The following is a 21,899-nucleotide window of genomic DNA, read 5'->3' as shown; positions in this document are numbered from 1 at the left end:
CTTGTAAACGCAGAATGCTTTCATCCTGTAGACTGAACAATCCCCTCAATATGGCATCTTACATACCAACTATATTCTATTTTACAAACTCCGCTATGGAGCATGGCTTTATTACACCCCTTAGGCCAGGTGGGTCTCAGCTCAAACATTTGGTCCTGGCTGGATTTCAATCTGTCAGGAAGAACAGTTGACAGACATGTGGGGAACTGGCATTCTTTATCCTTTTGCGTCATTAGGATTGGAGCAATCTACCTTTTCGTTTCTGAAAAGGTTTCCGATAACAATTCTTGGTAACGTGACTGCATTTGGTTCATCTACCACCAACAAGTTCTTATGGCCTTCTGCCTTAATGACAGAATCAGAGGACTGCCACTGAACACAAGCATGTCAACAGCTGAGAAGGATGCAAGGTAACAAGCTTATTGGTGATTTTTAAGAAAGTAAATAAGTGCCAACCATTTCAATATTATGTCAGAAGCAAATGTGTTTTCTGATTGAAATATAGCATTAATTTGATTAAATATATATATTTTTTTATTAAACTACAACAAAAACCTGAACAAAACAATATTATGTAAATGATGCAAAGCAGAAAAAAACAAACTTGTTTTACCCCAGTATGCGGATGTGGTTTGCGCTGTGCCTTTTTCCATGTGTAGTGCACACTTTATTCAATTTTGCTCCCTCTCATTAGTTTAAACACTACCAGAAGGGGAGAGCATTTGTATCCTAACACCAAGAAATCATTTTAAAAATATGCTCCAAAATTAAGCACTTTGTTCAATTTAACAAACGACAAAAAGAAACAATGCTGCTTTGTCTTTTCATACACACATCTGCTGACTGTTGTTGAAATGCAGTCCAATTAGCACTTGCAGCAGCCATGTCTGTCTCCCACCCCCAAAAGTGAAGAGACGACAAAAAAACAAAACAAACCTTCAAAGTCAGACCTGCTGGGAATTTTCCATGCTACAGGGTGATGTTGTGCTCTTGAGAAATTTCATGCTATTCTTCTAAATGGAGCGGGCTTCTTTTAAATAAGCAACTGTTATGGTCAAAACATTTATGGCTATGTGATCAAACTTTCTGATATGTTGCATTAAATTGTGCTTTGTCATATCTACACGCACACACACTGTTTGTATAAGGACCGGCAAATATGTGCAAACCAGAATAGTTACTCTTTAAAGAATGCGCAAAAATAATACACAGTCAGTGGTTTTAATACATTCAGGTAAGGGGCTATTTTCTTTTCAAACTTACAGTACTTTTATTTTTAGAAATGAAAAAAAAAATACATTGACTAAACATGTTAAAGCTGAACAAAAAAACTCCTTTTTGTGGAATTCATGTTCCACATGAACATAGAATTTTAGTGTACAAACTTCCATATCAGACGAATAAGTATAGTCAAATCCACAGATAGAGGGGGGAAGAAAAGCTTGGAAAAAAAGTACATTTAAAAAGTGCATGAGCTCTATATAAAAATGGATACAATGTGAACTAAATTTTAATACTGAACTCGGCACTTTTTTATTACAGGAAGTGGAGAAAAATATGATGGCTGTGTTTAAACCATATAGCCCAAATGAAACAGTGTGCAACTTTCCAAACATAATCCCACTAGACTCAAATATTTAACAAAAATAATATTAATCCTCCCTTACGTATATCTTTTTTCCCCCCCTTCCATAAGCAAGCTGTATAACGACTAACACAGCTTTCATGCTTCATAGAGTGGTGTAACGCTGCCATCTTTCCACTCAATCAGGATTTCTCCTCGCTGCATAGTCGGAGAGGAAAGCGGCTGTCGCATGGCGTGCTCGGTTAACGGGGCTCTCTCGCAGGGCACGGGGGACCCCGGAATGCCCGCCTCTGGCCTTGGAGTGTACGACTTCAAAACACACACCACCTTCTTCCTTCTGGCTCAGACAAGAAATTTGAGACGGTGTCAAGTGAGTGAGTGACCTTGAGTGTACTTGCACAGTTGTTCACGTTAGTGTGTTTCCACTCACCGATTGGAGTAAACGTTGAAAATAAGAATGATCGTTCCAAGCACGAGAGCCAAGGAGCTTAAAACCAACATGGTTATTTTCCAGCTCATGCCTGTAAAGGTACATAAGCAGTACATCATTACTTGTATGCATCTACTCATTAACCTTTCTAAACTGGGATACGTTCCCACATTTTTGTAGACTTCCAGTAGGTACAGTTACTTCAGTGGACGGTTTAAATCACCTTCTAAAAAAGTAGCCAACTTGGCCAAAAGAACCACCATCATGGCCAACATTAAGCTACAGCGGTCTAGGAGGGCAAAGTGATCATCAAAACAAGTCAGAGGTTTTATTCCTAAAAAGTATTTAAATATTATTTTTAAGCCACTACAGCATTATGCAAAGTTCAAGTATTGCAACTGTACTATAGGAAAAGGAAACAAACAAACAAACCTGTACTTAAATGAAAGTTCAACGGATATTTATTGCACATAAAAAATAAACAAAAAAAATTACTTAAATGCTTGAACACAAACTTAAAAAAACAAAACAATGATGCAAACGTATTCGAAATACAACTGTACTCAATTGTTTAAACTACTGAAACATTACCACAGGTTGAATATTTAATTTAGTGATATTTCATGTACCACTAGAGATGATTAATTACTAATCTACATATTACACAATCAAATGAACTTTTAGTGCAAGAGCTGTATGACAAATTAATTCACTAGTTGTTATGGTCGCTAATATATTGCACAATAGATGGGTTTTATTAGTAGAAATTCAAATAAAAGATATAATGCTAAATATGAATGCAAATCCGATGAATAGATAAATCTGATCTGATGCCTATCGTTTAACAATGACTAAATACATAAATTAATAAATGACTAAATAAAGCTATTTCATATTGATAATACACTGTAGCCCACTTCACTGCATTGTGAAAGTTAATGAATGAATGAATGAATTAAAAATAAAATAAATGTTTTATATAACAGTCTGGTCAAATAAGAAATGAACCTTAGGCCTAATACAGTACAAAATGAAGACAAACACAAAACTAAACATCATTCTTTCAAATCTCAAAACTACAGCCCCCTCTAGTGGTATAAAAGTCACATCTAATTTACGGCAGTACAGTAGCTAAATTACAGTTAATTGAAGAATCCTTTGCTCTTTTCAAATTACACGGAGGAGGAATCCCTTGAAACATGAATAATTGTACCATAGTCCATGGTGAAGAAAACCATAGTAGGATCCTCGGGTGACTTTGTACTTTGGGGAAAATCATCCAACACGTATTTGACTGGGAATTCCTCTGTGACTCCATCACTAAATGTGGCTTCAACTGTTAGGGAGGGAAAAGAGAAATACATCAGAGATGAACTAGATAATAGATTTAGACAAAATGATTGCATTCTCCGGTTAAGTGAGTGTACATTAGCGTTTCGATTTATGTGAAACAAATCACAGCATGAATGTGAATTTCCATGACATGACAAAATAATGGTGGTGGCACATCAAAGTAGCTGGCTGACTTGCAACAAGAAGAAAATATTGATTGCTGCAGCAGTGCACTTAAATGTATTGGATCCAGTCAAAAATAGTGGTGGGAAGTGACAATCTTTATTTAAGGCTCCAGTTTTTGTACAGATCGACCAATGTAGCTCCAGCTGCACTATAATTAATTATATTATGTATAGCTGAACCTTATTACCTTAGTAATTTCCCTGGTAACAAAGAAACACCAAGACTAAAATGTAGTCATATTGCATAAAAATAACTCTGTCACTAGTGAGGTCATCTGCAATAAACAACACACATCCTGTCGAATCATCCCTCCCCCACAAATAGATTAGATTTCACTGAGTTGATTACCGTTGTTGTTTACTGCCAGCATTTGTTGAACTTGCTTTGTGATACCAAGCCACTCCTTATTCTTTATCCTTGTTTGTTTTGTATTCTATTTTTTGGGGGAAAAAATATCAAGCCACTCTTGGTGTCCTTGCTTCACACTCAGTATACAGTATACTGTACAGTATGTCATCAGATACCTCTAATGTAGCATATTTAGTATTTACAGTGGTACATGCATGACTTTAATCCTAGCAAAAATCACCCAAACATCACAAAACTTGGCTTTTAAACAGAAATGTGTACACTTTTTTTTAAACCACTGTGTGTTGATCAATTCTTAATTCTTACATTCTTGTCTGTTCATATCAGAGATGGCACTTGGTAACAGGATCGGTTCCATTGATTTCCCCAGAGGTTGGTGGTTTTGGTGGTGGTGCTGGTGGTGTTTAGTGTCCCTCCCATCGCACAGTGTCTGGTTGTCCAGTGTCCTCCACCTGCTTCCCTGCTTGGGAATCCAAACACAAAGGTACAAGTCAAGTAAAAAAACATTCTTTAACATATGTTTTCTGTGCCCCCTATGAGTCTAAACATGGCATTCTGATTAATACTGGGTTTGTGGAATATGAATTAAGTAGAAATATCCACTCGCTTGTGTCCATCTTGGGGGCGGACCTTTTGCCACATGCTGAAAATGACATCACAGTTTAGTTCAGCTTGCGAATGTCACATGACCAAACCCAGAAATCAACTGGCCTAGATTCTAGGTTAGTTAACAGAGTCCTCAGTAGCAAGTGAGAGTATAAGGTAAAATGGCTGCCCCCTGAGATAGATACAAACAGATGGAGTATTAATCAGAATGGAGTGTTTAGACTAGTGGAGGCGCAGAGAACATATAAACATTTTTGACTTGACTTCCACTTTTAGCAGATGCTTAAACCAATAGAACACATTTTTACACTTCACATCTGCGAATATTGTCCGTATTGTTATCAGGGTGTTATGACTACATAAAGTGAATACTTGACTGGATTAAATAATAGAGAAAATGCTTACCTGTTTATGTTCCCGCGATAGGAAGACCAAAGTGGATTCTTGCGTAGCACTGAGGTGCAGCCCCTTACCGAGCAAAGTCAGGTGGCCTTTCTTGGAACAAGACCATTGCTGGCTGCCTGCGTCACTGTCCGCCTCTGATATGTGCGCTAACTTGCCACCAGCCTCTTCATTTTGAAGGTGGCAGGGTTGCAGGTGGACGCCCTCAAACTGCTCCTCGGGAGCAGTCAGACACTCCCCAGTGTACTGGTTGCTGAGAGCCTGGCGTTCAGGCAGCCACAGCCATTCTTGCATGGCTGAATGAGGGTCGCATTGTCCCAGCGACACCCTCCCACCGGGGGAACCATCCTGTACTTGAAGGCATGTGCCCAGCAGCTTGTTTCGGACGTTTAAACCACATACTTCTGGATATGGGGGAAGGAATACAAATTTGGATGACAAATAACTGATAACACAGCACTGATGCATACTCATAATTATTTAAACAAAAAAAATAGAGAGATATGGGATTAGAGGAGTACAGCTGAACTGGGTTTAAAAAAAAAAAAAAAAAAAAAAAAAAGCTACATAGAAAACAGACAGCAGTTTGTACAGGCAGGTGCATTTAAGTCCACACTTGCAAATATTACGTGGGGTGCCACAAGGGTCAGTTCTGGGGCCTTAATTATTAGTTATATTATATATAAATGACAAATGTAATATTTCCAATATTTTTTTTGTTTTGTTTTTGACAACATTTTCTGAAGTAGATATTGATTGAGAGAGCTAAGTAAGAGAGTTAAGTTGGGATGGAACGATATTCAAACATCACGATACAATGCTATCACGCTATGAAGCTCACAATACGATACAGTATACGATCGTGATAATTATCACGATATTGTGGGGAGGTTGGTGCTATTACAAAAAAAAAAAAAAAGCTACAATATTGTAAAAAACAAACAAACATCTATGAATAATCATACTTTTTTTGGCGTAAGTATTGATCACGATTAACATAACTGTGACGTAAACTCAGATAGATCCCATAAATGGGGCCTCATGGGAAGGTGGTTTGCTTGTTTATTAAACCAAATAGAATTGTTAATGTAACATGGGTTTATGAGTGCGTATGATGCATCGCTTTAAAAAAAACAAAAAAACAAAAAAACAAAAACAAGGATGTGCTTTACAATACAGTACGTTCTTTTAATGTACAAAAATCATTAGTGTAGTGTCACTTGGTAGCTACTTTCCCTCCCTTTGAATGTAAATAAAAAAGATGCATTCAGACTTAAGCTTATTGATCATTGTGAAAAGAAGTAACCTTTCGACAAACAGTACAATTGTTTGCTTAGTCAACAGGAAACCTAGTTTTTTGTTTTTTTGCGATACTGAGCTAACAGGCACAACTTGTCGATACACTGTGACGCTAACAACAAAAGTTGGAAAGAGTAGCTAGATGCACGTTGTTAAAAAGATAAATAAACTGTCAACAGTTGTTCAGTAAATAAACCGTTTCAATTACAAGAAGATCTTAACATGTCTCACCAGTGAAAATGAAGAGTGGAAGGAGGTGAACAAACTTCAGAGTTCTCCCCATGGCTGCAAAGACTTCAGTGGCCCAGTCGGACAGAACAAGTGCAAGTAGCTGCAAAGTGGACTTCATGCTGCCTCTCCATTCTTGCATGAATTACTGCAGTGAGTGGATGAATGGAGGCAGAGTGGGGGAGGTGGTGGGATTGCATTCCTTTCCTCAACTCCTAGGGACCGCCATAACGCCTCACATCCCTTTCCATGTAAATTCGCACTTTTTTTTCCTTTTTTTTTCCACTTAGGTGTTGCCTATTGCCATTTTAGTAATAACAATGCGTCAATATTTACATATCCATAGCCCAACTTTTTACCAATCGGTGGAAATTAATAATACGTTTACAGTATTTTCACATTTATCATTAAATCTGATGAGCATTACTAGTTTGAATAAAGTTGTGTTCAGTTTTGGAATTGCACAGCTTCCTGTGTTGTTTTTTTTCCCTACTCTTCACTTGTTTCCCACCACAGTTTGGTGATCTAATCCGCGTATATGCAAATGAGCAACAGCTTCCAATAGTTTTAAAGGGCATAAATCTGTTAATGGAAGAAAACATTGTTCCAATTTGAATAGGATCGCCCACTCATTATGTTGAGAAATGGGACAGCTCTGGAGGCCAATGTGGTCACATGATGTTTTTCTTCTATAGTGAAGTTTGCCGACCCTCCCCCCAAAAATAAAAAAAAAAACAAATATGATATACAGTATTTAAAAAAAAAAAAACACACACAAATCAATCCACGTTCATGATTTTAACAGTAATTTTGATTAATTGAATAATTTTGATTTTAATTTACTATTTATACTTTACTAATTTACTTAAATCTCTCACACTCATAGATTGCAAATCCCCAATAGTCCAAAGGGCAACATTGAGCTGGCATGCTGCGCAGTAAATCAAAACAAAGGGGGTGCCTGCACAAAATTTAAATATTATAGTACATAAAAAAGTTGCTACAGATGCAAGATGTGCTACCTTGTTGCATATTGAGGCTTACAAAATGCACTCTTCAGTAAAATACCATTTCACAACAGACGAGTCGAATAAAACAAATAGGTTTATAATGCAGTGAGACAAAAACATAGTCTCAACAGCCCTTACAGATTCAATGGATTATACACAATATAAAAATCTGTTTGGACCCTATAACTGTTGTATAGTATGTATGTTTATGTGATGCTTATTCAAGTAGTAGTTGTACTGTATGCAAAGTTAAGACCAAAATAATTTGTCTATTTTGAATAAGATATTAAAAGCAAAATCTTCGTCCCTGAATCTAGAATCTAACTCAGATTTTGATTTGATTTTTTCCCCCACAAAATTGACCAAAAAGAGCAAGCACGTAAATGTTTTTGAGATTATGAACAACTTTTAGTCACTTATGTCATATCAAGCTAAAAGATGCCTAATTCAGAAAGTACAAAGTCTTTTTTAACTTAAAATGTGTCCAGTTTATGATTTTAGGCTTAAAAGGCAGGAAGAAATGCATTAAAGCAGTATAAGGCCACTAAGAACAGTTTCTTACACTGTCAGTTTACAACTTCAAGATGCTTTCCACCTGACGGCTTCATATTTAAAATAAAAACATGCATATATGAGGACTCTTACATTTACAAAATGTCAGTGTTTATGAATCACATAGTCATTTGTTTCCCCCTGACTCATCATTTGCAGATGATGGGAAAATAAGTGAATAGGCTGGAGGAGGTTCATCAGATTGAGACAGGAAGTTGGTGGTGCTCATATAAGAAGGCGGTTCGTACGATGGAGCAGACGGATGTGGGTGCGATCCCGGTGGTGCTGATGAACCTGGATGGGCCACGGGGGCAGAAGGCGGCGGAGGAAATGTTGAAGTTGGTGGATAAAATGCTGTTGGATTCGGCGGAGGGTGAAGGACACGGGATGACGACGGAGAGCCATATGAAGAAATTCCTTGATTAAACCCCCACGCCATGGGCGGACCAGCATAGCCCGACGGATTAGCCGGGTAGGAAGGCGGGGCTACCGAATACGGTTGGGCCCCTTCGTATCTGTGCGTGGATGGAGGATAACAAGGTGCGCTGGCTGCTGCAGGGTGGAAGTCGCTGCTGTGCGGGCCCCAGCTCGGCCCAGAAACGGCTTGCTGAGATGCAGATGCCAGGTCTGGAGGGATGATGATCACTGGGAAGGTCACTTCCGGGTCAAAGGCAAAACTGATATCAAGATACACCTGAGGGGGAAAATATATACATTCATGAGGCGCCATGTTTTTTTTGTGTGTGTCACAACGGTTACCTTTAAGATGTATTCCAGTGAGATGATTTCACAGTTTTTGATGGTTGGCTCCTGATTAGTGGGAATCTTCACAGCCCATTTCACCTCCTTTTCTGAATGGGGGCCGATAATTTGGTGGGCCATTTTGTTGATGGTCCTGTTTTCATGTTTGGTACTACTGCTGGCAGTGTATACAATAACCTGGGACAAACGCACTTTCGGGGTCATGTCACTGGAGGAGGAGTTTCTGATTTTTGCAACAACCACCGCTGTTTCTCCTGGGGTAACCACAACACAAGTAGATTATTATTCTTTATTTATTTATTGTAAAAATAGACACCAAACAAATGCTATTTAGGTGGATAATTTGACATTTTCTCTGAGGAAATGTATAGATAAATGATAAAATCCATCCATATGGTCATATGTAGTGTGCACATTACTGACCTGGGGCATAAGCCATCCTATCAACAGTGACCTCCATATGTACTTTTCCACTTGAGAAAACCCCCAACTCTTTGTCCTTTTCTGCAACTTGTCGCAACTTGAAAAACAAGCATACAGAAAACACTTTTAATAATATTATAGAAGATAGTTTCTACTGAAGCATGATAACCCCTATTAAAGTGAAAGTCAATCTTAAACATTTCTTGACAATAATGTTATATGTGACCTAACTAGTTTAAACATGACATTATGTTTAATATTACATTTGCGGAATATGAGTTCCGCAGCAAAATTTAGCCGTTTTTATCCATCTCAGGGGGCGGCCATTTTGCCAATTGATGTCGACTGAAGATGACATTGCAGTTTGCTAAGGGCTCAGGCAAAGCCCAATCACAGCTCCCCTGAACAACTGTGATGTCATTTTCACACGACAGAAAGAGGCATGCAAACGTGAAAACAAAAATGTGTCAGTCACAAAGTTCCCCTTTTATTAGTCTTTATTTCATATAACAATGGAAGTCGTACAATTCGAAGTAGCCACTTTCATATTGTGTCAGCATTGAGGGATTAAATCTGGATGTGTGTTCTTGTTTTTCTTTGGCACTTTAATATGTTTTTTTTTTTGCTATGCAAAGGACCACATCAAAAGTGGGAATTCAAAGCAATAAAGCCCCTTTTCTCACTGCATTTAGGAAGGCGCAGGTGTCACACAAAATCTGTTGGACTATAGGCTCCAGCTCACTCGTGACCCTATCAAGGACACATGAAAAAAATGGATGTACATTACAAACCATCAGAGATTGTAGGTGTGGGAAGGACTTGGAGTGAAAAACAATCACTTTGTCAGCAGTCTTGTCGACTTTCCAACTTCTCGACAACTTTGCTTCAAGAATGTAGACAATCTTGCCATGGGTGCCCCTGAAGCTTGAAGGCATGCTCCTGCAATAGAAAAAAAATGCAGATGGGCAGATTAAATAACATCTGTTGAATTTAAAATGAATTATCTGAAAAACAAAGCAACACATTGAGACTTACGTTGATGGTATGGTAAAGTTAAAATTATACACATGGACACCTGGGGGAATAACAGTCTCTGCAAATGAGAATAAATGGATTTTATGACTGATAAGTAGATTCATCAGATGACAGCTGATGTGGAAATAAGAATCAAAATATGAAAAGTGCAAATTGGACACAAGTCCAAGCACATCCCGTCTCCCATTCACCAATCACTTACATTATGTCACTCAATACAGGAATTGAGGAAATGGGAATACAAGTAATCTGACACGCCTTGTATTGTACATATAGCTTACATAATACATGACAAATACGGAACCAGTTAAGGCAGTGGTTCCTAACCAACGTTTTTAAATTATAAAATACTGTACATGCCTTGTCTTAAATATAAAGTTTGGAGAAAAGGTAGTAGTTAACACAACTTCATCTATTGAATATGCATGATTGATGCTTAATATTCAATACTTACCTTAAATAATATCCTACTCGACACAAAGCTTTTAATAAACAAAAAAAAAAACCAATACCTAGACAGAGTATTTATGAACAGTAAAGAGAACAGTAAAAAAGGCATGCAGCACCGCCTACCATTAGCGCTTTCCTCGATCAAAAATTGCTTGAGTTTGAAGTATCGACGGTTTGCCGAGTGTGTGTGGTTGTGGTTTCCACTCCTCGTCGTCCAGCGTACGTGAGCGTCCCCCTTCACTTTGACGAAAAAGCTTTGCACGGCTGTGGGTTTTTCCACGACCAGCGTTACTTTCCCCCTTATGGGATCCCCCTCGGAGAACGTCCCGTCCTCGTTTAGCGCGTCGTAAACCATCGTTAAGCTTTTAATAGCGGGCATGTTTCAAGAGGGGGCACCCGCGACAATAACAGATAAAGAAAAAAGTCACGCAATCTATCGATATAGGTTGGTTTTTTTTATGTTTGTTCCTTGACCCTCACTCATGGGCGTTTGGCACTGGCAGTTGAGCAGGCCACTCCCTGTGTGGATGTGTCCGCTGTTCACACATGCAAAGGTCTCTGCTGCCATCACATGTTCAAAGAGGAGAACGCCAACACGATTGTTATCATAACAGTAAAAGTAGGGATTGAAATCATTGCCTTGCGTAAAAATAATTTATTAAGTACAAATGATATGGATCATTCTACAAACGGAGGACAATTTACCCAGATTAACTCCTTGACCGCTAAACCTTATCCAAACAAACAACCCTGACAGTGCCAACCGATTTTCACTCATCTTTCAAAGCAAACACAATATTGGGCGGTATGGCTACATAAACATGGTGGATACCATATGAAACATTGGATTCCATTCTTTCATGAGAACAAAAAAAGTTCTAAAAGTTTCTACCTTTTTCCATTCTTTAGTAATCAACCATTTGAAAATGGGTCATTTGAGTGACGTAAGCAAAAATACACACAAAAAAAAAAGGAAAGAAAAAAAACAAGCTTTTTGTGAAAAGATCCATTTTTTTTGGACAACTGTGACTTTAATACTAATATTTTTGTTTAGTGACACTCTTTGAATTAAATTTAATGTGACAAAGGCTTTGAGCATTCACGTCATCCTTGAAAACGTTTGATTCGTCACGTCTCATTGTAATTCCATACACCATTGAAAAGAGATACAATCCTGCCATCTGCTGGCCATAGTTAGTGGTTGTTTTTGATTTCACAACCCCAATGACAAGGCAGTGCTGCACAAGACGTTGCACTGCCCATTGAGGAAAAAAAAGAAACAAAAAACATACTAAACGTCAATTAACGTTTATGGTGGAATTCATTACGATTTTAGAATACGTCATTAGACGTTTTTGGCAGTCAAAGAGTTAAAAAGAATAAAAATGGCAATTTATTAGTATCATTTCATTAGTATCATAATTTTGCTGTTATATTTCAGAATAAATCCTTTACAATAACAATATAAAAAAAACCTCACAATTTTGGTAATTTTCAGATCTAAGGAGTAAGTAAGACGTCAGAAAATAAATTCTTTTTTTTTTTTTATTTCTTTTTTATTTCACACTTTCAAATACAAAACAATGAATACAAAGCTCAACAAAACAAAAACAAATTAACTTTCCAGGGGTTATACAAGACTCGACAATAATACATAAATGTTTTCATATCGCCCAGACTTGATACAATGAAGGGATTGTAAATATAACTCAAATTCTATCAGAAAAACAGCAAAGTTGGGAGGCGATTTAAGAAGTCTTCGTTTGTGAATAAAGAATTTGGCAAAACATAAAATTAAATTATAGCACAGTTCTTTGTTTTTGTCTCCAAGAAAAGTTCCAAATGTTACAATGTCTCTTGTTATAAGTCAATCTCCAAAATGTCTACGAGTCTTGCACACGATTCCAAAATACTTGCGTTTTGGCACATTCAAAAAATATGTACACCATTCTCACAGAAAGCACATGCATTATCATCTATTTTAAATCGTTTTTTTGAGTAAATCTTTAGAATTCTCAAGTAAAGTACAGATGCCAGCAACTTTCTCCGAGCCTGCAGCTTCATTTTCGCTCGATGGATGGCAGTAATGGACTCATAACGGATTTGCCACACGTCAAAACAATGCCTTGTCACTAGCAGTGTCTCATCAAAACGCTACCATGCTGGAGTGTAGCTTCCTCGGAGTTTACGCCACGTGAAACTGTTCCTGTTCAATTGCAAGCTGACATTGCAGGAAGCCATGACTTATTCTGTTTCATGAATGACAACAGGTGGACAGGTTTGTTGTACCCAATAGTCGCCTAATGGAAAAACATTCATTATCACTGACGCTGACATAGATAGATAGATTGTAATTAACAAACAATAGCTTTTGGACAAATACATTGGAATTAGATTTCTCACGGCGGCCCTGCACGTGATTCTCATGACGGGCAAGTGTTCTCTGGTTGAGAATCATGTAGTAGAGATACAGAAATCAAGTGTAACTGGGGACCTAGCAAGAACTGCTTTTACAGATTGTCTGTGGATGAATTAGTTTCACAATTGTAAGAAAATGCAATGCAAATATAAAGTATGAATATAAGCTAATGTGGACTAGAGAATAAAAAGCTAATGATGCTTGTTAGCCACCATTTCTGGCTCACCTTCACACTCCATATTTGTATGCATAGACTTTTTCCTTCCACTCTTACAAAATTACCACAATTAAAAAAAATAGCTTGATGTTTATTTGCTATAATGTGCCATCAACATATTGTTATGAAGTCCATGACCCTGCCAATGTGGTCAGTGTGAAGAGTTGTAAATGGGGTGACCAGACAAACATGCAAATTTTAGCAGGAAGTCATTGAGGGACTTATATTTCAAGTATTCAGGGAGAAAAGGAGTCAGCTGATAAAGACGTTAGCACAGATAAGTCTAAAGTCCGTCCGTCCGTCCGTCCGTCCGTCCGTCCGTCCGTCCGTCCATCCATCCATCCATCCATCCATCCATCCATCCATCCATCCATCCATCGTCCGTCCGTCCGTCCGTCCGTCCGTCCATCCATCCATCCATCCATCCATCGTCCGTCCGTCCGTCCGTCCGTCCCTCCATCCATCCATCCATCCATCCACAGCTTATCCGGGGTTGGGTCGCTAGGGCAATAGTAAGTCTAAAGTCATGTACAGAAAATGTTTTGATTATGATCTCTGAACACTGTTTAGGCTAGGCAACTACTTTATACTGTGTAGCACATTTTGTGCACACGGTTACTCAATGTGCTTCACATAGTTACAAATACATTAAAAGGCGTTTACAAACAAAGGAATTGAACATATTTAAAAGTACAGATTTGATCAAGATGCATTAAAATGAAAGATAATTTGAAGACAGAAAAGTAAGCTTCAGATTCATATTTCGTCACTAAATTACGTGCTGCTTTGTATTTTCATAAACATAAAATGCTGGGTCATGGCTATGACTATCATCGACTGCACATTTAACACAGCCTACTATTTGTTGTTTGTTGTAAACTATACTGTAAGATAATCAATACTAAGTGTGAAGTGTTGCATGATGTACATTAAAAAGTCTTATTCCTCTTCAATTAATCCATTTATGTTGAAGATTTAAATCACAATTCACAGCAGAAGCTCATTAACCCATGTACAGGTACGTGTATGCTCTCTGTGCGTGTATCCCTGTGATGGGAGAAAAAAGGCGACTGTGGTCAAGTGTAGTCTTTATTAAGATTAATGAACAGCTTGACATTTTTAGTCCTCTGTCAGAATCGATAATTTTAATACTAGCAAGAGCCAATGGGGATCTAAGCTTGTGGAACGCACATCCTGGCCGCAGAGTGAATGTTAAATGTCCAAGGGGTAATCAATTCCAAGAAATTAGCTATTGATCTCTTATAGTTTTGTAATGGGTTATCTATTGGTTTGCTCTTTCGTAAAATTCCAATATCAGTCGGATGGAATTGTGTTGGTTATATTGCTGTGGGGTGTGTGTGTTTGTGCACTCTCACAGCTCCTGCATGTATTTGTATATGTGTGCAGGGTCACGTTCTAATTAGAGCAGAGGGCAGATTTTAAATAGACATGTTTGGAAGAATTTCGGTCACTTGCATCAGAGACTCTGAATGCTTTAAATGTCAATGCTAACAACAACATTACATTGGCTGCTCTGAATTAAAACAAAAAAGACTAAAATGTATTTTATTTTATCAGCACCTAGGGGTGTTAAAAAAAATCGATTCGGCAATATATCGCGATATTACATCGCGCGATTCTCGAATCGATTCAATAGGCGGCCGAATCGATTTTTAAATATCCATTTTTGATGGGAAAATATTCACCAAAACGTCTTAGGGTTCACACCTTAAGCATGGAAGAATGTTATATTAATGGAACATTATGCCTTAATATTTTATTTTAATGCTGTTCAAACATGAAACAGATTACAACTAGGGCTGCACGATATTGGAAAAACATGCGACATGCGATATACTTGCTGAACATTGCGATAGCGATATTGCGATATTTAACATGTACCTAAAGAAATGTCATTTTTATTACCTAATGAAAGAAAAACATTTTTCATGTGGCAAAATAAGCAACCTTAATGTAATCTTAGTTAATTAATTGTAATTATGTCTTGATAATTTTCAACTATTGAATGGTAATGCACATTTTAATTAGCATCTGACTGGTCAAATTCATATAAAAAGCATAAAATTCCAAATAAAACTTATTGCATGCCTTTGCGATATGCATATTGCAAGGGCCAATATCGCGATATCGATATTTTTTCGATATATTGTGCAGCCCTAATTACAACCTTTATAAGATTGAAGTTTCAGATAAATAAATGATACATTTTCATACAAATATTACACTGTACAAAATTACTGATTAGGATTTTCTAAATTAAAAAAAAAAAATCGCAACAATCGACTTATAAATTCGTATCGGGATTAATCGGTATCGAATCGAATCGTGACCTATGAATCGTGATACGAATCGAATCGTCAGGTACTCGGCAATTCACACCCCTATCAGCAACCATGGATCAAATTGCAGTGGAACTTCAAACGTCAAACGTATTCCATATTTTATTTTCCAGATAATGTGACACTTGAGTAGCATTTGGCACTAGTTTAGTTTTAAACGTTAATTTTTCCCCTAACAATATCAACAGTAACAATCATCTCTTATAACTTGAAAATGTAGCAACTCTTTAAATGTCACAAAAGTGAAGTTTATGAAGTTTATGTTTTATTGATTAAGTGAGACATGAAATGAAAGAATTAATGTAATGTAATATGTTGAAATCCTCCAGCAGACATGGGAGACATGAGGACGTCAGCCTGGAGGAAGTGTACATGTGCTCGAGTTCAGAGGTCAGACTGGGCAGAGTGAACCTGCTGGCCTGTGGATCCATTCACTCCATTTTGGTTACAGGTGTGCACCAAAATTTCCCCCCAAATAACAATGGCAGATAATTTGACTGATAACCTGTATTTCTCATTATATATTTTTTCCTTAAAACTGCACATCATTAATGGGAATGTTCTATTCCAAATTCTAATTTCTAGTTGCTGATTATAAAATGGCCACAACAGACAATTAATGCTATATTGGGATATATAGGCCTTTCTTTAAAATTATCTGCCATTGTTTTTTTGTTTTTGTTTTCACTTCCAATATGATATCAGCAGGAATTATGCATGCTTTTGTTTATTTTTTTTAGTATAAAATGTTTAAAGAGACTTGATCAAGTAGTACTATTCAAACAAACACAGAATAGCAACAGCAGGTATGAGGAAAATATGACCCAATCATTCCAAACATTTGGGTTACATAAATTCAACCTCAAATATGAGATTGAATAAAATAAATTCAAAATACATTAAAGGAGCCTGACAAACAAATCAACCCTAAAAAAGTGGAGTCTGGAATGGGCTGCTTGTATATAAGTGCTAATATTGGAGATTTTGGATGTACGGTAGACCGATATCCGATATTAATATCAGAGCAGGACACTGCTAGCCAAAATCGTCCTTATTTTAATGTATTATATCAAGTTCTTCTGAAGGCTGTTGGTACCAGCCTGATAAAGGAGGGAAAAAATAAATAAAAAATAAAAAAATCCCTGCAAAACTGAAAAAAAAAAGAAGCCAGAATCCACCATTATCTGACATTTGATGGCCACATTGGAAATGTGATCTATTTTGCCTCTGTTGTGAGTTTTTTATTTGTTGGATTCACAACGAAGGCATGATATATCCTGCTGCCCTGCCCTACTTATTTGCCAATTTGATAGAAACCCCAAAGCTGGGAAGAGAGGAGCTTCTTTTAGTACATTTGCCGGCAGAAGACATAAATCAGTCGGCAGGATGAGTCTGAGTAGATCACCCTCTACCTCTGCTATCATTACAGGAGAAAGGTGACACGTTTGATTGATTAAAATGGTGTGCTGCGGCTTCGGCTAAATCATGTTAAGTGATGTGACATTGCAGTTTCACGTATCATATTTCTGTCAAGACAATGGCGCTAGACGGCTTTGTCGAGGCACGATATCTGACAACGGCAGACTTCTGGGGGGACCGCCGGAGATTTATGAGAAGATTTTAGTGGTCTGTGGGAGAAGAGCGAGTGTAAAAAGTGCTCCTTTTTTTTGTACATTGTAACTTCCTGAGTGATTGTAAATTTTACACCGGTTCTGTTGGGAAATGGAGACATTTACACAATGCCACAAATCGCCCGCCGTAAAAGTATTTACTATTGCCACCCCTCCAATACTAGTGCATCAAGCATTTACAGAAATATTTACCCGCAGATTATTTATGTGACATGCGTTTATGTGACATACCTGAAACGTCGTAATGGTGTCATGTTGAAAGCACACGTCTGTTGTTAATGTTTTAATAGACGAGATCTTGAGTAGGTTGTCATGACTTTATATTGGACACATTGCCTCCAAGAAGAAAAAAAAAACACTTGGAAAAGTAAAAAAAAAATAAAAAATAAAAAATAAAAATCCAAGTGGTGCATATTACATAGTATTTTTTTCCCAATGAAATATAAAACTGTGAATATTCATTAATAATAATAATAATAATAACAATAATAATAATAATATTACAAAATAATAATACAAAATTATAATACAAAATAATACTACTACTACTACTACTACTACTACTACTAATAATAATAATAAAACATTGCTATTCACTGTACTCTCAATTAGTACTGTCACAATGTTAGTTGCATTGCTGATCACTTTTGGTAATGCAAGCTAGTGAGTAAGTAAATTATTATTTTCATATAACAATTTCATTTTCACTATTTCTTTTGTAAGGAAAGACCTTTCAAATAATTACTTTCATTAATACTAGGCCTTTATCTTTTATCTTTGGGATCCATGTCAACACAAAAATATTTCATATCAGCCACTGGGTGGTGCTGTGAGACTGCCAATAACAATATAAAACGAAGGGAAGGAGAAGGGAGGCCCATATGCAGACAGAGCTATAATTTACTAATAGTGCATGGGCTGCCATTGCTGTTATCTTTTAATAGATTTGTACTGGTGGAAAACAGGTTCCTGTTGTTAATGTGTTCAATTGGCCAAGTTAGCATCTGAATTTAGGGCATCCATCACTGTCGAGGATCTTGACAACTTGTCTTTCTGCTTCATACGGTTGGCCGGTAGGGCCGGACTGCTTAACAGATGAGGCATACTCACCTCACAACACACAAGCATCTTAAGAGGACAGACGGACTTGCCTACCACATTTGGAATTCATATAATCATAAAAAGGATGGATTATTGCTTAAAACCGATATCCTTGGTGTTCAGCGGACCATTCGCGATCAAGTGCCGTTAAAGTTAATCTCTGTAAACTTCGCCCCCCTATCGCTTCTTGAATTCTTGACCTTCCAGCTGCACCCTCGTGCTCACCCGAGGTTTGCCCTGCACCCTGAAAAACAGCCAGCTGTGTTTAGAGCCGGGAGCAGAGTTGTAAGGAAAATGGGTGAGGTGCCTGCTAATGCCTTGTTGGAGTTCTCCCACTTGCTGGGTCTCTGCAAGGTCAGTGTCAGTTGTGCTTTAGTTCAAGGCCCTTGATCTCCTGCATGAAGGCGGAGTGAATGTTGGCCGTTTTTGACCTACTAATTTCTCTGCTGAGAGCCTGCCTCGCGCTGGAACTTTTGGTGTCGCAAAGTAGGTTGGATATAATGATTTTGGTAATGTCGACAGGGAATTTTATTTATTTATTTTTATTTTTTGCAAAATCGTTTGTTGATCTTTAACAACTTTTGAAACTTTACTTAGGCCTTGGTATCAGAATTGGCTTTTTTTTTGTACTGTAAATTAAACGTAGTAGGGCTGCAACTAACGATTATTTTGATAGTTGATAAATCTGCCTATTATTTTGTCGATGAATCGGTTGAAAAAAACATGTTCTGATTTCCATGACAAAAAAACCCCATGAAATTATATCAAACTGACATTAATTCAGTTACTGATTTGGTCTGTAGCATGTCAGAAGATAGGAAAAAATGATTATTATTTTCCAAACTAAAAGCAAATGTTTTATTTGATCCAACAGAAAGATTCATGAAGTACTGTTGGATTTACTGTTAAGCAATTTCGAGCGTTTGGACAATTTTTAATTAAAATAGTTATCTAAAGCATTAATTGATTACATTGGTCAACACCAAATTTTGTAAAGTGTAATTTATAGCTAAGATATTTTAGAAAACAAGATTATATTGCCTAACGTTAATTCCTAAATATTACTAGTACATATACTACAATATTTAAAAAAACGTATTATTATTATTATTATTATTATTATTATTATTATTTATATTATGAGCACTTAGTTTTGTTTATTAGTTTTGAACATATAAACATAAACACATTACAAGTGTAACAAAACAAAAAAAAGTTCAAAATAAAATACAAATTTAAAGGAAGAAAGACAAATCTGTCAACAATAAATTCCATAATTTACATGTTCAAGGAGTAGGAAGAAATACACGTACTTATCCCTATTATTTCTATCATATATAAACATATACTAACAAATTGTTCCTATACAATAACATACATAGAAAATTAAAACAATAAAAAGAAACATGCCTGTCCCAATGTGCACAGATAATGAAGAAAAGAGAGAAAGAAACCAAAATCTGATGTGCTAGAGAAAAAAAAAATGAAAAAGAGACAGATTTACAATTTTTGCAAAATTGCATCTCTGATTGAAAAAATGAGGAAGAATTTGTAGACAATTGTTATATATATTAAAAAAAAAAAAAAAAGAAAAAAAAAGGATAATGGCTTAGTTCTCAATTATTCAATTTATCCTTGGACCTCTATAATGTACAATAAATTATAGTTTGTAAACCATGATTTAAATCTTTTTCTTATTACAAAGAGGAGAGTCCGGTTTGAGAGTGGATGTTTTTCCAATCATATTATCTGTTCCTCACTGTGTCCTGAATATCATTCTCATGTACTACATTGATGTCCATCCACTTTTATGATGGCCATTAAAACAAATCACTGCAGACGTTTGTGCTGAATTACATGGTCTTGAAATTTAATATTTTTTTGGTTTCAACAGCAAAAAAGAGAAGTTTTTCAGAAAGAAACAGGAACTTGTGGTTGACCTGCCATCTGAAAGAGGAATATTGACATTCATGGCACACTACAACACTGAAAAATCAAAGCAACGAAAAACAGAAGACGGGTTTGAAGAGGGGAAATTGATTGGAGCACAGATGGCATAAAATCCTGAAAGCATATGCACTACAGTACATGACTCTGCCTTTCAAATCATGGCCAGCATGTGCCTTTAAGATCGCGTTCAGGCACACTCAAGTGGCTACTTGTAGAAATGTAAAATCCACTTTGCCTGTCAGGAAGTTGGTTTGGTGATATGGAGGCCCCTTTTCAACATTTATCTTTCTTCCCGTCTTTCTTTCAAACCATTCGAAGCACTTTTACGTAGATATTTTATTGTCCCCTGTAATGTTTGTCAAAATGTGCTGCAATTGAAGAAAAGTACTGCCCATTGCTCTTGCATGACGACTGAAGTATTTATGTCTGCTCAGAACCGCAACAGAGAGGAGCCTTGGTAATAATTTGCAGTTTAACGGTGTTATTTTTTTTCAATGATTTCCTGGTTGGGAAAGGTGAAGGAGCAGCAACAGGGGGAAAATAGCTCTCGCCCTCCCTCTCGCTTCCTATTTGACTCTCCCCTTGATCTCGGCGCTAACGGCTTGAGTGTTCAGTTTTGCACTCGGTTGCTTTTTCAGGTTAATACTTGGGCAGATGTGTTTGTTGCCACAATAAGGGTTTAACACCCTCAGCAGAGTACTTGAAAAATGCAATTTGCCATCCACCTGACCCCCCCCAACCCCTACTACTCTTCACAACCCACTTCTGATGAGACAAAAGTTATGCAGAACAAAAGATGGGGAGGGCAAGTCGTGCCTATTAGCAGCTAATGAGACAAACTTGTGAGGGTTTTCAAACCCGAAATGTGTCCCCCAATCCCAAGATCTGCCCTTGCTCCCAACCTCTTGTAAGCACCACCAAGGCCCTCCCTGTGATTATGCACACATGCTCTTGGCATTTTAAAGCTCCAAATAGTTGCGCGTGTGAGGAAAAAGAAATGCCTTGTGCATTGAAAATGTAAAAATGCTCATCTGATGCAAGGTTATTCATATTAAACCAAATTTACTTTTATCCTACATGCGACGAGCTCCTCGCCATCCGTTCCCAATTTTCCTTCACATGACAAAGCCAGGAACTGGGCGGGCATGTTGCGGTTGGGAAGTTGGTGAGGGAAGCACATTTGATAAGTGAAAAATAATAAGCCAAGAGGAAAAAAAAAACAAAACAGTCATGCCGGTTGCCGTGTTGGAAGCAAATATAAAATCTGTTTTTGTAATTGAGATCTTTGGCCAGCCTTGAATGATTCGCCGCGACTCTCGTTCTCTTTCTGGCCTCATTTTCTCCCGAGCATGTATTGGGAGTGAGTTCTGGGTTGATGTCAGTAGGGAAAATCAAATGTGAGTTGGCCTGGAAGTGTTGCAGTAAACAGTGAGCAAATGCAAACACGGGCCAGTTCAGGGAATACTGCGCTACTGAGTAATGCTTGGACTCAAAAGATGAAATGCGGCACAAATTTCACTCTCCAAAGGGATATATAATTGATTCTGTATTG

General features: G+C 37.3%; 2 protein-coding genes and 1 long non-coding RNA gene across 10 annotated transcripts; 1 reads left to right on the top strand and 2 right to left on the bottom strand.

Moving 5' to 3' along the window:
- The first annotated feature begins 146 nt into the window (after window positions 1-146).
- Window positions 147-6,893, top strand: LOC144019534 (uncharacterized). The gene is made up of 3 exons (XR_013283698.1): window positions 147-410; window positions 1,772-1,955; window positions 6,444-6,893. It is a non-coding gene; the product is annotated as an uncharacterized LOC144019534 (long non-coding RNA).
- On the bottom strand, window positions 1,208-7,374 carry LOC144019533 (uncharacterized). 2 transcript variants are annotated; one of them, XM_077522667.1, is made up of 6 exons: window positions 6,441-7,374; window positions 4,914-5,314; window positions 4,209-4,365; window positions 3,229-3,351; window positions 2,016-2,106; window positions 1,208-1,922 (listed from the first exon to the last, which is right to left on the bottom strand). In XM_077522667.1, exons 1-6 carry the CDS (start codon window positions 6,577-6,579, stop codon window positions 1,724-1,726), a joined length of 1,110 nt encoding a protein of 369 aa, XP_077378793.1. In that variant the 5' UTR covers window positions 6,580-7,374; the 3' UTR covers window positions 1,208-1,723. The 2 variants fall into 2 exon arrangements, with proteins under 2 accessions (XP_077378793.1, XP_077378794.1); XM_077522668.1 differs by having other exon boundaries at window positions 4,209-4,362.
- A 147-nt stretch (window positions 7,375-7,521) lies between these two features.
- On the bottom strand, window positions 7,522-11,668 carry LOC144019532 (arrestin domain-containing protein 3-like). 7 transcript variants are annotated; one of them, XM_077522665.1, is made up of 7 exons: window positions 11,562-11,640; window positions 10,220-10,277; window positions 10,024-10,123; window positions 9,868-9,934; window positions 9,185-9,281; window positions 8,759-9,015; window positions 7,522-8,693 (listed from the first exon to the last, which is right to left on the bottom strand). In XM_077522665.1, the coding sequence occupies exons 2-7, from the start codon at window positions 10,251-10,253 to the stop codon at window positions 8,127-8,129; spliced, it is 1,122 nt and encodes a 373-aa protein (XP_077378791.1). In that variant the 5' UTR covers window positions 10,254-10,277; window positions 11,562-11,640; the 3' UTR covers window positions 7,522-8,126. The 7 variants fall into 7 exon arrangements, with proteins under 7 accessions (XP_077378791.1, XP_077378785.1, XP_077378789.1 ...); XM_077522659.1 differs by lacking the exon at window positions 11,562-11,640 and adding an exon at window positions 10,674-11,361; XM_077522663.1 differs by lacking the exon at window positions 11,562-11,640 and adding an exon at window positions 10,793-10,941.
- Between the last annotated feature and the right edge of the window lie 10,231 nt (window positions 11,669-21,899).

Source organism: Festucalex cinctus, chromosome 5 (assembly GCF_051991245.1).
Source record: "Festucalex cinctus isolate MCC-2025b chromosome 5, RoL_Fcin_1.0, whole genome shotgun sequence".
NCBI lineage: Eukaryota > Metazoa > Chordata > Actinopteri > Syngnathiformes > Syngnathidae > Festucalex > Festucalex cinctus.
This window is presented reverse-complemented; position numbering and strand designations above follow the sequence as displayed.

Excerpts from the sequence above, each read along its gene's own strand:
- LOC144019532 (XM_077522659.1), bottom strand. The coding sequence starts at position 11,048 with ATGCCCGCTATTAAAAGCTTAACGATGGTTTACGACGCGCTAAACGAG. Across the intron at positions 10,278-10,673 it reads CGAGTAGGATATTATTTAAG|AGACTGTTATTCCCCCAGGT; the intron begins GTAAGTATTGAA and ends TCTCATTTGCAG. Across the intron at positions 10,124-10,219 it reads AACTTTACCATACCATCAAC|GAGCATGCCTTCAAGCTTCA; the intron begins GTAAGTCTCAAT and ends TTTCTATTGCAG.
- LOC144019533 (XM_077522667.1), bottom strand. The coding sequence starts at position 6,579 with ATGCAAGAATGGAGAGGCAGCATGAAGTCCACTTTGCAGCTACTTGCA. Across the intron at positions 3,352-4,208 it reads TGATATGAACAGACAAGAAT|TTGAAGCCACATTTAGTGAT; the intron begins GTAAGAATTAAG and ends CCTCCCTAACAG. Across the intron at positions 2,107-3,228 it reads TTTCTTCACCATGGACTATG|GCATGAGCTGGAAAATAACC; the intron begins GTACAATTATTC and ends GTACCTTTACAG.